Source organism: Cupressus sempervirens, chromosome 9 (assembly GCF_028749045.1).
Source record: "Cupressus sempervirens isolate cs-2001-9-10 chromosome 9, ASM2874904v1, whole genome shotgun sequence".
In the NCBI taxonomy this organism is placed as follows: Eukaryota; Viridiplantae; Streptophyta; class Pinopsida; order Cupressales; family Cupressaceae; genus Cupressus; species Cupressus sempervirens.
In genome coordinates, this window is record NC_143126.1 from 271,140,484 (window position 1) to 271,156,808 (window position 16,325).

At 31.5% G+C, this 16,325-nt stretch overlaps 2 protein-coding genes across 2 annotated transcripts; one reads left to right on the forward strand and one right to left on the reverse strand.

Annotated features, from left to right (window-relative positions):
* The first annotated feature begins 4,236 nt into the window (after positions 1-4,236).
* LOC149538500 (protein OXIDATIVE STRESS 3 LIKE 2-like) lies at positions 4,237-5,147 on the forward strand. The gene is made up of 2 exons (XM_089802834.1): positions 4,237-4,465; positions 4,603-5,147. The coding sequence occupies exons 1-2, from the start codon at positions 4,359-4,361 to the stop codon at positions 4,895-4,897; spliced, it is 402 nt and encodes a 133-aa protein (XP_089658960.1). The 5' UTR covers positions 4,237-4,358; the 3' UTR covers positions 4,898-5,147.
* A 6,370-nt stretch (positions 5,148-11,517) lies between these two features.
* Positions 11,518-12,757, reverse strand: LOC149538501 (uncharacterized). The gene is made up of 2 exons (XM_089799828.1): positions 12,510-12,757; positions 11,518-11,911 (listed from the first exon to the last, which is right to left on the reverse strand). Exons 1-2 carry the CDS (start codon positions 12,671-12,673, stop codon positions 11,614-11,616), a joined length of 462 nt encoding a protein of 153 aa, XP_089655954.1. The 5' UTR covers positions 12,674-12,757; the 3' UTR covers positions 11,518-11,613.
* Positions 12,758-16,325: the final 3,568 nt, after the last annotated feature.

A 16,325-nucleotide genomic window follows, 5' to 3' on the forward strand; every position in this document is an offset into this window, starting at 1 on the left:
AGGAAAATTTTATTATTCGAAAACCTTAGTAATTATAATACTTTGAGAAAATGAAAACTGAAACCCTAATTATGAACTATAATATTTGAAAATGAAAACTTGGAAACCTTATAGTGAAAATTAAATATGTGTATTTTCCAAAACCTAATGTATTATTAAAAGTTACTATTGTATGTTCTATATGAGACGTCTGATTTTACTGATGTTGGATTTCAGGGTTTGACTTAGTACTATGACCAAATCTAGATGTTCACCAGAGGCTCGAGAGTTATGTTTTGTGATGTCATGATGATGTTTTGATCATGATCTTTTATAATAAACCATGGTAATGTGTCTTGTATGCTCTATGAGATGTTTTGATCTATTGATTATTATTGCTTTTCAGTGTTCTTGTGTGAAACTAAGGTGAATGGTGTGACCTATCTAATATAACCTTTGAGTATTCAATCAATTGTATTTGGATTGCTTTCCAGTCGCTTGTATAGGACTAAGGTGCTGGTATGATTTATTCTTGATGATGTCATGTTATGATGTGGATTGGTTTATGTGTACTTTCCTAGATCAATCCTATCACGATGATCATTTTAGTGATGCTTGTATTTTTTACCAGTAATATTTCAATGTTTTTCATTTTCTTGTTTAAGAATCGATGTATGGTATGTGGTCTTTTGAGATCTTTTTGATTTTATTGAGCATAGGGTAGGTTATTTGTATGTCATGCTGGGAAGTGGCTTGCAATGGAGGTTGAGGCCCTAAAGAGGCTAACAAGTAACCCATTGTAGGTTATTTAATAAGTGATAACATTTCATTAAACGGGTTTTAAATGAATAAATAAGAGTCATTATTTTCCTCACTCATGCCTCGAGTGCTAGTATAGGCTAGGATGCGAGTAGAGAGGACACTTGGTTGTGACCATGCTTCATTAGTATGCCTTGTTAGTAGAAAAGGATACTAGAGTTGCATAGAGTCACTAAGAGGTCAGAGGATTAAAAGACTAGCTGGGTAACCTTAGAGTTGGTTCATGCGATGACACTTGCCCACATGCATAATAGATTCCCTATGTGTCTATGTTGCCTCTGGGATTAGTTGATATTGGTGTCTCGGTACCTTGAGATAGTTTGCTTTCAGGTGATTCCTTGAACCTAGTTGTTGGTTTTGACTTTTGAGTTTGTTATCTTGTTTGGGATTTGAGTTTATCTCCTCAGCGTTGTGGGAGTGGACCTTTTTGGGTTCTACGAGATCGGGTGGTAGTGCTTTTCTTAGACCATTGAGATTTGACCATTGGATATCATTGTTGGAGGTGTTTATGTAGATGTTCCTTTTTATCTGACCTTGTATTTCTATGATGGATGGTTATGGTCTAAGTGTATTGTATTTGATTTCTTAATTCTTAGGAGATGATGTAATCTATTTCATGATGTATATTATTTTAGCTCTTCATACCCTATGACATGTATAGTGGATGATTGTGCATTTCAATTATTGCTAAGTGGCATTCGAGATAAATGTATATTATTCAAATGGAATTATACTTGTAAATTATTCTTAGATGTTGATTTATTATATATTGGATTTAATGTTAATTAAAATTAAATGTGATTCATCATCATGGGACCCTTGAGAGTATTAACCTATTTATGTGGTGTTGATGTCATGAGTGAATGATATTGCTTCTATTATTCTATTACTATTGTTGTATCTTTAACTTTAAAAAAATTGTTTATCAAACTTAGTAAAAATTTAGGTTAACTTCTTTTGGGTTACATGGCAGGGCGTTACACCTTATATGGTTTAATAAATCAAATATATCTTAATTTGTTCTATTTATGTTTCTATGTGATATGGTTGATGAGCATTCTTAGTGAGGGATTTTTTGTTAACTTGGGTGCATCCTTGCAATCCATCCCAACATCCAACCCACCATAACTTGATCTTTTTTCATTTATCAAGCTGAAGAGAAGAAGGGTTGAGCTTTGGTAGGATTATACCATGGGTGTTCACACAACAACCCGCAAAGTATACATGCATTAGTTAAATCTGATCTTTCGATTCAAACATAACTCTAGTAGAGAAATGAGAGATTAAATTCTATCATTATCAAATATATTACTATAATTTGAAGGAATAGATACAGATCAATAACTAGGGATTTGTGGTTATTTTACTTTCATGTTTATGTATTGCATAAACAAATTAAGTGTCAAGAAATTCAAATTCTATAGATTAGAAGACCACATATTAATTTTAAAGTTGGCCTCTATTGATCAAGGATTAAGGCACCAATAATAATAAAATCTCCATAATAAATATTTAATCAATATATTTGTATTCCACTTATAGGAGTTAGCTTTGTTTTCAATTTTTGTTTTACTTCATATCAATGTATAATAAAAACTAAAATAACTTTAAGTCTAAAAAACTATAAGGCTATGCATGAAGTATATGTACAAGAGAGCATCATTAGTCAGTATAGTACAACACTTAATTGATGATAGTAATGGTTCACCAACCAAGGTCCTACAAAGCCTAGAGTACATGAATTGAATCACCTTGGTTAAATAGTGTTCATTAGCTAGTCCATCATTAGACATGAACATAAGATTTGACATAACTTTAGAGTTTAGTAAACTACTGATTTGAGAACCAAAACCACTTTCATTATCATTATAAAGAAATTCTTTAGCTTCTTTTCTCAAATTATATAAACATATTTTTAAAATTTACATGTATAGTCTAGTAGTAAAGAGACAAATAACGACATACACACAAACTTCATGTGAAATGACAAAGGAAGGGTACTAGTAGTTGTTATAGTTAACTTCATGCACCCTAATGGTACATCAAATTTTGACAAAATATTTTTTTTTAAGTTGTCTGTGTATGCACGACTTAGGCACTCATAGCTATTGCTTTGGCTTTAAGGTAATTGCAACAAACATTGGGGATTTTTTATGCACACAACAAGAAATGGTCATTTGAGTTGACATCCCATATATATTCATTATTTCCTTATTGTGAGTTTGCATTGACCACTACCAAAAATTTGTACATTTGCCCCAATACCTATGCACAAATACCTCAATAAAAATAAGTTATTGGTATGGGGCTAAGTTGCACAATTGGTGTAATTACTATTTTTTTCCTATCTATTGGATGTACCTCTAGGGGAGAGGACCAAATAGTTGAGTGCCCTAAGTTCACACTTCTCAAAATTCTATGTGAAAAATTTCAAATCACTCTCACTTTTTTATAACAGCTTACTTGATAAGTCCCTTGTTGATAAGGTTTCAAGGCCACATTAACATGTTTTTTACCAATGTGTCAAAAATTAACCCTCTCCAAATTATGAGAGAGAGAGAGAGAGAGAGAGAGAGAGAGAGAGAGAGAGAGAGAGAGAGAGAGAGAGAGAGAGAGAGAGAGAGAGAGAGACCAATCGTAGTGCATTAGGGACCCCATACGTATGCAACTTATGTGGCATCACACAATTGGATGTTTTATAGAAAAAGGGACACATTTCGTTAAAGTCACAACTATTGGTACAATGTTGTAAAAAATATTAGATATTGAATCACCATGTGTAGATATTAAGTTAACAACTGCAATCATAGAGATTAATGCATATTTAAGTAGTATATACTCTACCCTAAACAACTCGATAATTTTTATGTGGGCTTTTAGTTAACCAAAATCTAATATACAATTATTAAAACATTAAAAAATATTATTAAAAAAGTTATGTTAACGAAGATAAGGGTAAATCTTGATATCATACCAAAACTTGCTATAAATAAATATTAGAAAGGCTAAGGATACTTGCATATCTATTGCAAACAAGTTAATGGCATGTACGCGTCAATGGAAAACCCAATCTTGAAACAAATGAAGATAAAGATGAACGGCAAGTCATATTCTCGGAGGATGGAAAGCTCTTCTATGACGACTGAGGATAATTGTTCAACGTTTCCACTTTACAGACAACCATTCAATTAGATAAGGATCATGGTCTTAGACCAACAATTCCATTTCATCCGTATGGAATAAGATAACGTTATTTAAGAGAAAATTAAAACGTTATTCTTGCACCCAAAATCACGTCGTACCAGAAAATTAGGTTACTAAAAAACACAAAAATTGTGGTCACCGGAGAAACAACGTTTGCCAGTCTTACACGGCACAACAACATAATTCTGGGTCTTCCTCCAAATTAAAGAGCCTTATAAAGGAGATATTGTTATCATATTTTTTTCTGAATTTGATATCTCTAAAGAAGAGATTATTTATATGTGAGCCAAGAATTCCATATGGGAAGTTTGTTTACATAGCTCTATCTCAAATCCTACTGATATTTTTGAGAAAAAATGGACAACAAAAACATTAATTCTTGCTTGAATAATGTTGATCTTGATAAAGCTCATTCTGAGCCTCTCTACCATATGAGTTCTCTCGTTGTGGCCCTGCCTTGCAAGTAATGTTCAGCCTTTCTAATCTTTTGTTTTTGTCATCCCCCATTATGGTCAATCATGTAAAAAGGATTGTTCTTGTATTTTAGGTTTCTTTTTGTCTGTAATTATTGATTTTTAGATTGAATTTGTGGGTTTTCAGGAGAGGGTTATCCAAGTTCTATGGTGGCAAATCACAATCTTTCTCCTGTCTAAGAGATGTGACATGTATGGAACAACTTGAGAAGCCGGAGGATTCTTATTACAACAGGAAAAAGCTTAAAGGGTGTCATAAATGTGGATTTAGACATAGGAATTCATATGGACCTAGAATATCATCAGATTCAATGATATGCAAGAGACCTCAGAAGGCTTCTAAATTAATGATGAGTAAAAAGGCCACGAGTTTGACAATTAGCTCAGAGCTATCTGTTTCAACTGCACAAAATATTCCTTAGTGTACGAGGAGGATTGGAGTATGCAAGAGACACGGAAGAAAATGAGGCAATACAACCAATATACAAATTCCCAACTTAGAAGTTTCAATGGTTTAAAAGAAAACTCATTCGAAAAATGGTTCTTAAAGCCATTTTTCCCCACCGCAAATGGATTGTATCATAGAGGAAATGAAGCTTCTTTTGACTCTTTATGGTAGTATTCTATATATGTACTAGATGCTGGTTTGTATGAATGATTACTTTTTTCTAATCCACAGTTTATGTTGCAGTCATTCGTTCATTCAACACTCTTAAAGCATGGAAAAATGATGCCAGAAAACTAGAGCATGTACAGTAGATTTGTAAAATGGGCAAACTTAGGGAGTTAAAGTCAATAGTTCTTCTCTCGGTTATCTAATCTACTAACAAGACATCTATTTTACATCTTATCATTAGCATTGAATTCTAATATTTGACCTTTATAGATATTACCAAATAACTCATTTGTATTCCTACATCTATAATCTATACTTGTGTGTCGAGTCATAAAGTCCTCCTCCTTTATCGCAATGCCTCAAACCTAAACCCTAAAGTCTAATCATTACAATCAATAATGATTCAACCCTAGAACCTCTTAAATGTACCTTGATACATCATTTTATGGTTTTCATTATTCACCCTAAAAGATCATTATGTTTTTTGTCATGTGTTTGGCATAGATTACTATTCATTTTCTATTTTCATGATGTGTATCATTCACAACATCCTTAACCCTCAATCTTGATCTCTAATCATTGAGCATTAAAACATCATTCACCTTAATACATCATTCCATGCCTTGTCGTGTAATTTGATAGATTAGTTTACTTTTGGCTCCAAGATTGCATTTATAATGACTTTCATCTTTCACAATGACCTTAAACTCTAAACCTCAATATCCAATTGTTGAACCCTAATCTATATCTAGACCATGTGTTGAATTACATATGAAACTTCTTGTCATTCAATATGATCATGCAAACCCAAACTCTAAACCTTAGTCCATAAACCATTAATCTTAAGCATTATTACCAAGGATAATTATTAATTAAAACCTACAAACTATACCAATGTTCTCATCCTTATACTATACTACTAGATTATTAAATTTCCTATCAAACGTGTTAAAAAATTTGTGTGTGTGTGTGTGTGTGTGTGTGTGTGTGTATATATCTAAAGAATATGTATCTCGAGGTTCTTGTCATTGGCAATGTCCTTGCCCCTCAAAATTGATCTCTAATAATTTAATAGTAAACCTTAACCCCTCAAAATCAAACCTAAGATGATAATTGACAAATGATAAACCCTAATCATTATCATCAAGAATGATGCAACCAAAGATCTTGTTAAATACAACACAAAATGCATAAGAGGTCATGTGCCTCAAATTACACCATGATACATTGTTACATACCTTATCATGTTCTTTGATATATTACTTCATTTTTTACCCTAGAGAATGGATTTCTTATCATTCACACATCTTCCATGACTATACTTAAATCTTAAATTTATATCTATAAATTCCAAATGTTAATCCTAAACCCTAAACACCAAAACCTGATTCCTAAAACTCAAACCAAATAATTTATCTCAAGAATGAAGTTATATCCATAGTTCTTTCACTTTACCCTTATAAGTCATTCCATCTCTTTATAAAATAGATTACTTTTAGTTCTAGATAATCTATTTTCTATGATTATTATCTTTAATAAAGCCTCAAACCTTACACTCTAGTAATGAATTCAAAAGGTTCCTCCTCTTAAATATTATACTAGTCCTAGTGAGCCATATAATTTACTGCATCTTTTTTTATTGTGGATCTATTTTGGGGAGGAATTAATTTTAATGTTTGATTTTTGAAAATTTCTTGACAATGTTACCTTTCATTGAACTATATAAATTATGGGTTTATAAATTGTATCTACTTTATTTGGTAAATTATATATATAATTTTGAAATAATGTAAAAATATGTTTAAGAATATTACATGATGTGGTTGCTAAAATATTTTAATGTGAAATGATAGATTAATTATTACGATGAAAATCTCTTGATTAGCTACACCAAACCTTAGTTAATGTTCCCTTCTATGACCATATATATATATATATATATATATATATATATATATATATATATATATATATATATATATATATATATATATATATATATATGTTGTAACTTTTGCAATTAAGTTGCAAAATCAATCTTGAATGGCTGATAAGATAAATATTTTTGGATACTCTTGGATGTGGTGAGAATAATGCATGGGGGCTATAGAGATACCAGTCTTAGCCCTTTCCTAGTATTGCTTCTAGACCCTCCCCTAGTATTTCCTAAAGGCCCTTTCCCGGTATTTCCTATATAACCTAATTCAGAGCTGTATTCTTATGCTCATAATAGAAATTCATAGTCATGTAGAAGCAATAGTAAATCCAACCAGTATATCCTATCATATAGAAAAAATGATCTATGGTAATATATTGATCTATGTAAAGGGAGTAGATCCGATGTTTTTGTTAATCTTTGTATATAGATATGGGGTGTTATCCCTTCAAAAAATAGTAAGGGGCTTGGCAATGCTTAGCCAATTTTTCCATATGTTGCCATCAATGTCAAAGGGGGATATTGTTGGTAATGGCTAAGTAGGGTAAGTTGGAATAGTGCTAGTATTTTCATTTATGGAAACATATACTTTATGCAAAGAAGATACTATGTACAAATGAAGATTCCACAATTAGACATGGAAAATTGTCTAAGTGTCAGTTAGCTATCAAGTAGAACAGAGACAATTTTGATGCATGTACAGATGACATAGACATTATTGGCACATGCATAGTTGGGTACAGATAGTACGTAGTGTTAAGATGATGTATGTAAGTGTGTAAGGTAGTACGAAGAGTACGAAAAGATTTATGACAGTTTTATCAGTTACGACAATGAACAAGCAGAACAAAGTATAACAGAAAAGTGTGAATTATGAATTAAGGAATTATTTTGTTTATGAAATAGTTACCTGAATAATTAGGGAAAACATCCTAGATGTTAATCCTAAGAGAGAAAGAATTAATTTTGTATTTTGCTAAGTGTGTGAAAGCTTGAAGGTCGATTGAACAGTTTTGTAAAATGTAAAGGTATAAAGGAAAGATGGTGATATGTGAAGTTGTGTGAATGATGTAAGTAATATGCAAACCCATGTGAAAACCATATGTATGATATACGAACTATATGTGATGTGAATTTTGATGTATAATCAGAGGTATGCGAAGAGTAGCAAACGAAAGATCAGATATTGAAGATACCAACATTGTAAAAAGGTTTTTGTATCTATCCCTTTTATCAAGGAACTACATTGTATATTGCATGTTTGGCCAGTGGACTCATCTTGCATACATTTTGTAATTATACATAACAACTCCTAGTAGGGTTGAGGCTTTTAACAAGGACCAAGACACTATATGTATCTAATAGACTCCTAACAAGGTCAACATCCTTAATCAGATACCTTTTTTAGTGGATCATTTTGTGGGTACCATCCTCACTGGGGATTTCTCTTGGCCAGGGTTTCCCAAGTTAACAAAATATGGTGTAATGAGTTCTCTTTGTGTATGGTTATTTTAATTGTTTGGCATTATTAGTTTACTTTCACATGCATGTTATAAACTAATTAACAATATCCAATTTTGGGCAAAATTCCCCCCTCTCAGTATTTCCTATTTCTAACAATTACAATAATCATGTTTCAATCCCATCCTTTTTCTTGTATAGGGGATTCTTCTGCACCACTTCCCCAATTCTATCCAACTTTATAATTAGGTCATCATGCTTCAAATTTTCCTAGATACCCATTTATGAGAAATCTTTAAAATTATTTATCTCGATATGGTGGAGTTCCTATATGGTAGTGGTAATGAGCATTATGAAAGAGCTATTCTTTTACAATCAGATTGATTGAATGGAGAGTCAAAATGACTTGTAAATTTAAAGGTAGAAAAGAAGAAAATGGAGGACTAGATGAACTTGAAAGACCTTTCAATAGAAATTTTAAGTTTGTGGGTCATGAATAATGTGTAGTTTAGAGTGAGGAGGTTTGAACATGAGTTGTAAAAGGTGATAACTAACTAGAGGAAGTAGGTGATAAAGGCCAACTAGAGTGTGCCCAATTAAGGATGATGAAGATAGCACTAGAAAAATAAGAGACATATATGTGAAAGATGAGCCATGTAAGAGGACCATAAGGAAGATTGTATAATAAGTCTAGCACATCTTTCTCTATCTTTTTCTTGGTTAACGAAGAATAAAGTTATGTTTTAGGTTATTATTTCACTACTTTTGTGTTTGTGTTCATATCCTTAGATGGTTGAGACTTTATCTAAGTTTGTGTGATCCTTTCAAAACCTAGCTTTTACCTTGTAAAATAAACTAGATAATGATCTTGACCTAAATTAAATTTGAGAATCTTTCTGATATCCAAAGGGTTTAAGAAATTAGTCTCTTAGGACATTTAAGTGTGTTCCATGGTGATACATAGAGCCCATTATCTATCTCAGATATTGTAGCAACATAAAAATAATAGAGCAATCTTGCATCAACCTTATAGAAATGCAATAACATTTTCGTAGTTCAACTTTACAACAACATTGTATGTCAATATATCTTATTATGATGAGTTGGGTGAATATGTTTTAGTTTAGAACTAGTTGAATGCATTCCCTTTTCTATATGCTTTCACTACCTAGATAAGGACAAGATAATACTCATACATACTGTCCCATGTGACCTACACCTAATATAATATTTTTAGTGTTGTTGATCTTCCTGTACAAAGCTATTTTGTAACACTATCCTAAAAACACACAATTAACATGGAAAAAATATGTATAAAATCTACAAGAATAAGTCTAAATGAAGGATATTAAATCTAAAGAATGTTCTAAATTACCCTTAAGCCTAGAAATTTAGACTTAGGCTGAATGGAGGATCTTCATTGGTTTAATTTAAAATATGCGCTCAATTACACTGAAAAGAATAACATGATAGGACATGCATTAAAAGATGAAATGTATTTTTAACCTTTTTTTTACCCCAATTTCAATTACACTGAAAAGAATAACATGATAGGACATGCATTAAAAGATGAAATGTATTTTTAACCTTTTTTTTACCCCAATTTTATACTAACGTTGATGGCCATACGATTGTAGAGAGCTATAAAACTTTGAACACATAGAAGTGTTATAATCCAATTTGTTGAGTAGAACTAATGAAGACCATGGTATGTTCTTTAATTGTGTCATCCCCTAAAATTCAAAAACCTCTAAAAATATGATAAAAAGAATGAGACTAATACCAACACCCCCAACAAATATAATATAATAGATAGCAAACCAAATTTATAGTATATTTAAAATCTTATGTAAAAAAATTTAAAAATAAGTTTTAAAAAAATATCACTTAGCCTTTTCCAATTTTTAACACAACTTTAAAAAATAGAACTTTTTTTATAAAAGCTTTACCATCATCAACAGAAAATACTTATGGACAATGTCAATCATATTTAATCTCTCAGTAGACTCTTTTAAAATGAAGATATATGATGTAATATTCTTTAAATTAACCACTGGTTCTTTCGGATTGTACGATCTTGGATCTTCGGACAGTAATGTTCACCACGTCTACAGAAAGTCACTTTATTTTCTTTAATAATAACGTCTAGTTCTTGTCCTAATCTATTCTGTTTTTCTAAGGCTCGTTTTCTATTTAGCATTGCCATTCTGGAATACCATGTTTACAATCAGTGTTTTCTCCTTTTTAATGGAAATGCTATGATATGGTGGTTTTAATTACCAAGCTTTTCCTCTTTTTTTTCCTGAAACCGCATTCAAGAATAAGGAAACAGAAAATGAACTTTAAAAACCTGTCCACAGAAAGATAGGGGATTTCTTGAGCCTATTCCGGAGAATATGAGGGTGTCACCTCGGCATTTAATGTATTTCTTAACTAAAATTTAAGATCATAACATACCCTCTAATCAAAGCTAAAGAAAATATAACCAAGATACTTAATCTGAAAGGAATTTGAAGAGAAGATCTCAGAATATAAGGATCGTCCCCTCCAATCTATCATCATCATCATTTCTTATCTTGAATGCCAACTGATTTGAGAATTTCATTAAAACAGCCCAATTTGGATCCCAGTCATATTAAATACATATATTCATTTAATAGGGTAGATTAACATACAACCCTATTTTCTAAGATTGATTGGTGTTTTCAAGATGAAATTGTTTGTTTTTTTGAAGATCAAACAAACAACATACCCCTCATTAAAGGTTAACCCTCTCAGAAGGCTTATGGTATAAATTTTAATCCTTGCTGTTGTAATTACAATGCCCATTGTCAGAATAGAAAGGCGCATTCATTGTTAATGGTTGTAATGTGAATGATTGTATACAGTTTCCCTCTTTTTATTTAAAAACAGGTATATGATCTTTGTAAAACCTAACTACCCTTAATCAGAAAATTCCTTAAAATTTCAACACCAATGCCAATCTCATTTCTCCTCCCATTGAAAGCCGCCAAGATCCCCAAAGCTCATGGTATAAACAAGTATGAATTCAATCTTGTATTTTGTACAGTGAAACCCTATCATTTATAAATCCCCATTGTCTCTTTGCCATTCATTTTTCTTGCCTATGAAACATGCTTAGTAGGTGAAATGGGCGGCCTACAACTCATGGCAAAACTCAAGGCCGTTTTACTAACCATCAGTTTAGAAGGTTTGTGAGACCTCTTGGAGATCATTGAAGCTGATGATATTCTTGGCTCATATGAAGTGATATTAAGCCTTGATCCACAACTCTGGAAGCCCTTCAACTTCTTCTTCCTGTAATATGAATCCTCTGGCTTTGCCAACTCTTCCACGCATTTCACGTCTCCTAGACAGGAAAACGACTGGGATTTCCCTCCATAAAATCTTGACAACCCTCTCCTGAAAAAACCCATTTTAGCAAAACACAAGATCAACACTTTTTCAAGAAAACCCATTTGCAAAAGCCAAACAAATTTAATAATCCAAGAAGTATGTATCATTTTCTATATCTAGATTTAATTGTGTGAGATATCTTTGCATCATTCTTTAAATCACACCTGGATGCAGGCAATTTTTCTATACAATAAGTATCTATCTTTTATATCTAGAATCAACTGTGTGAGATATCTTTGCATCATTCTTTTCGGAATGTGGTTGTCCACATCTACATCTGGATGATAGAAATTATGAATGGAAACATTGATGCAAAAAATCTCACACAATTAAATTCAGAAACAGTACTGGTTCTTTTAAGACTCCCAAATTTTGAAATCCCAAATTTTTATATCTAGATTCAACTGTGCCAGATATTCTTGCATTGTTCTTTCAGATCAATGGATGTGACTTTTCTCATCTACATCTGAATGATCTGAAAATATGAAAGAAAACATTGATGCAAAAACTCTCACACAATTGAATTCAAAAACGACATTTGTTCTTTGCAAGACTCCCAAATTTTGACTTGCAAAATCAAAAACAAATTTTTCGAAAAACTCACTTGCAAGGAAGGCTGGCTGCAAGAGCACCCATGTCAAAGAGAGGCCCATCATGAGCCTCAGAAAGATTACTCCATGAAGAGGAATTGCTGCTGCTATTACTGTTATCTGAGGCATCATTTGAATCAAATGAAGAAAAAGAACTACACTGGTTTGAATCATCCATTGAAACCCACAAAAACAAATCTACAAGAACTCTCCTTACCCAAAAAAAACTGCCTCAATTTGAAAGAATGAATGCTGAATACCCACTTTCTCCCCACCATCGGCTGGCTTTATGTAGCACACAAACGGATGAGAATACTTTCCAAAGATGCTCCTGAATTATCGTGCCACGTAGGACACCAAAAGGAGTGGCTTTCCATGCTGACTCTGCAGGTGGCGTGTGCCTCAACTTCAAAACCGGATGCTGTAAACTGGTTTCCTCTGCTTTCTCAGCTCCTGGTTTTGCCCAACACCTTATCCAAGTGCCGATGTGAAACATGGGGTTTTGTAGGACCCCTTGACATGGGTCCTCGTAGGACTTATTTCAGAGTTTGTAGAGATAGTTTGACATTAGCATAGCCAATGGGACCCGCCCAAAAAGTACTGGGGACCGGATTTTGGTCAGTGCAGTGTGCCATTTGTTGGTTTAGGTATAATAATGGGTTTTAATCCTCATCCATATCCTTATCCTGGAAAAACGGAATTTATGGAAGCGTAGAGAATGTGTACGTACCCTGGTCAACTTCTCATCGTTATCCAATCGAATAACTTCACCCACAAAAGTTATCGTCATCCATGTTTTCTGGCTTCCCCATTTTGCACCATACGTACGCTCCACACATGATATGTGTTCCTCATCATCTTCCCCCCTTGGACTCCATCTTTTGTTATCTTCGCTTGCTCTCTCTTCCATTTGAGTGAAGGAGTTTTAATGTCTATGAGACCATCAATTTGTGAGAATTGAATTGGATTTGGTAGAAACAAATTCTTTTTTACAAAAACAATCTTTTGTTTGGATGGCTCGAATTTGAATTGGAATATGGGTTTCGAATTTTCATTTTGGTCTGAAATGAGGAATTGTTAATTCCACCTCAAGAGGTGGAATTGAAATTAAGTCAAATTTGATTTTTTCAATTTTCCCACTCAACAAAACTCAATTCTGAATTAACAAATCCAATGTCTGACAAATTCTGGATATAAAATAAATAAAGCATTTGTTAATGCTAGCGGTCAAAAGTATCCAACTTCTTTCTAGTTAATTTTATTGTGTCTTTCTATTATACCTAGATAGTAATCAAGAAGTCAATAGTTTTTTGAAGAGTACATTTAAGTTTCTATTAAAGTGTTACACTATCATTGTGATATCTGTGAGACCGTTGATTTTTGAGATCAAGAGCAACCTAATTTTTTTCTAATTATTTTTGTTGTGGGTCCTACTATGGATCATCATCAAGACTCCATTCAAGTATCTATTAGCTTTATTAGTGTGACCTCTATGAGACCATTAATTTATGAGATCAAGAGCAACTTAAGCTTCTTTTAGTTCTTTTTGTTGTGGGTCCTTCTATAATGGATCATGATCAAGAAGCGAGAGGGCTTTGTGAAGAGCCTAGTCCATTCAAGTTTCTACTAGTTTATGAAACCATCAACATATAAAATCAAGAATAACTTAGTTAACTTTTTCTAGTTATTTTTTAGTGAGGGTCCTTCTATTATGGATCATTATCAAGAAGCTTCCAACATCTATAAGACTATCAATATATGAGATCAAAAGAAACTTAGTTAATCTTTTTCTAGTTTTTTTATTGTATGCCCTTATATTATGGATCATGGTCAACAAGTTAGTTGTTTATGCATTCAATTTTTTTGTTAGCTTTACACTATCATTGTGAGTCCTCCTATTGTCGCCCTTGATCATAAAACCCTTGGCTTTGTGAACAATCTACTTGAACTATCTATCATCTTTATCCAAGGTGCCATCATAACAAAATAAAAAAATTATAATATTATAATTGAAGATTCTTTATGTTTATTTCTAGATAGATTTAAATAAATTATTCAAGGCATGTGAGTTATGGTCAATAGGAGTGTGTGTAAAGTAGTAGTGACAATGTCATTATTGGTATTATTACATGATTGAACAATATTGATTATATGTTTGTTTTTTTTTTAGACATTAAATAAATGGTTTATTTTATTGATTATTTTGGGCAAACCTAGTAGCTTAGGTGTCTAAACCATTGTAAATTTGATAGTAGACATTCCAAAACAAATAATTAATAATTGTTGTTATCATATAATTATATGGTTGATTTAATCTTTTAATATTAAAAAAATGGACTATTGTGTAGGGTGCCTTGAAGTTACATTATTTGTCTTTATTTTGGGAAATATAATAGGGTCCTCCTACCACTAGTAACTAATAATATTAATTATGGTATAAATGAATAACGTTAATCGTATGTTTAAGTTTTAAAAAATGGTAAAAGAATAACATGCTACGTTGAGTATCTAGGAGATGGCACGTTTGTTTAGGTGTCTAAAACATGGTAAATTTGAGAGTAGTCTCTTTCACACTAATGAAATAGCAATATTCATAAATGTTATTTTAAATGTCATATAATTAAATAGTAGATTTAACATTTTAATATAAAATGAATGACTTATTGTGAGTATCTTAAAGTAAATGCATTACTTTGTGTATTGATTTTGGAGAATAATAGTCTAGTCCTTCAACACTAGTTCATACCATACAATTTATATGCTAGATTCCATCTTTAGTACTAAAGAATGGTGCAATATGTTGAGTTCCTTGGGTGGAGACAATATTTATTTGTCTTAATTAAGGGATTATGAATTTGATCCTTCTAACACTAGTAATTAACAATATTAATTATTGCTTGAATTGTATGACTTATGTGGTTAAAAATACAAGGGGTGCATGCACTGAAGTTCCTGCCTTCATATTTTTTATGGTTGACTGAAGTAGCTTTTGCAACGATCTCTATCTTGTCAATGCCTCTGTGTTTTACTGATGGAAACTTATGGCTCAAGATTAGTTTTTTGTGTTTACTGAGGAACTAATGGAAAATGTTGAAGTGTCTTTTAAAATGGAAACGTTCATAATATTTTTCTGTATATATACAACTAAGCTTGTGTTGATATCAAGGATGCCTATGGCCTATGGGATATAATGTTATACGAAGAGAGAGCTAAAAGAGAGAATGATATGTTATTATAAGGACAAATATTAATAATTTTATTATTTTAATAAATATATAAATAAAAATAAAAATAATATTATATGAATGAACTACTCATTTCTACCAATTCAATTATAAGTTGAAATATTTAATTTAAAAAAAATTGTTGATTACTTAAATCAAAGTACCAAAATATGTAGTAAACTTGAGAGGTAGTATTAATGGTATAAAAAAAAATTGAGCAAAATTGTAAAATAGTAGCTAATAAAACATACTGTAAACTTTTTTAATATATATATATATATATATATATATATATATATATATATATATATATATATATATATATATATATATATATATATATATATATATATCAATGTAAAACTAATAATAAATATATTTAAAATAAGAAATATAAAACATTTAACTCTATATTTGAACTTGGTAAGGAAAATAGATAGGGATAATTAATATTGATTAGACATTCATTTGTCAAGTGGAAGATAAAAATGATTGTTTTTTAAAAAAGTTTATCCACTTGTCACAAATGTGGAAAAGATAAACTTGCAATTAATGCATTTATTAATAGAGGTGTTAGAAAAATGATTTTTTAAAAAAAGTTTATCC

Coding starts and splice junctions, on each gene's coding strand:
- LOC149538501 (XM_089799828.1), bottom strand. CDS start 12,673: ATGGATGATTCAAACCAGTGTAGTTCTTTTTCTTCATTTGATTCAAAT. Junction 11,912..12,509: donor GCAGCCAGCCTTCCTTGCAA/GTGAGTTTTTCG, acceptor GGGTTTTTTCAG/GAGAGGGTTGTCAAGATTTT.
- LOC149538500 (XM_089802834.1), top strand. CDS start 4,359: ATGGACAACAAAAACATTAATTCTTGCTTGAATAATGTTGATCTTGAT. Junction 4,466..4,602: donor GTTGTGGCCCTGCCTTGCAA/GTAATGTTCAGC, acceptor GTGGGTTTTCAG/GAGAGGGTTATCCAAGTTCT.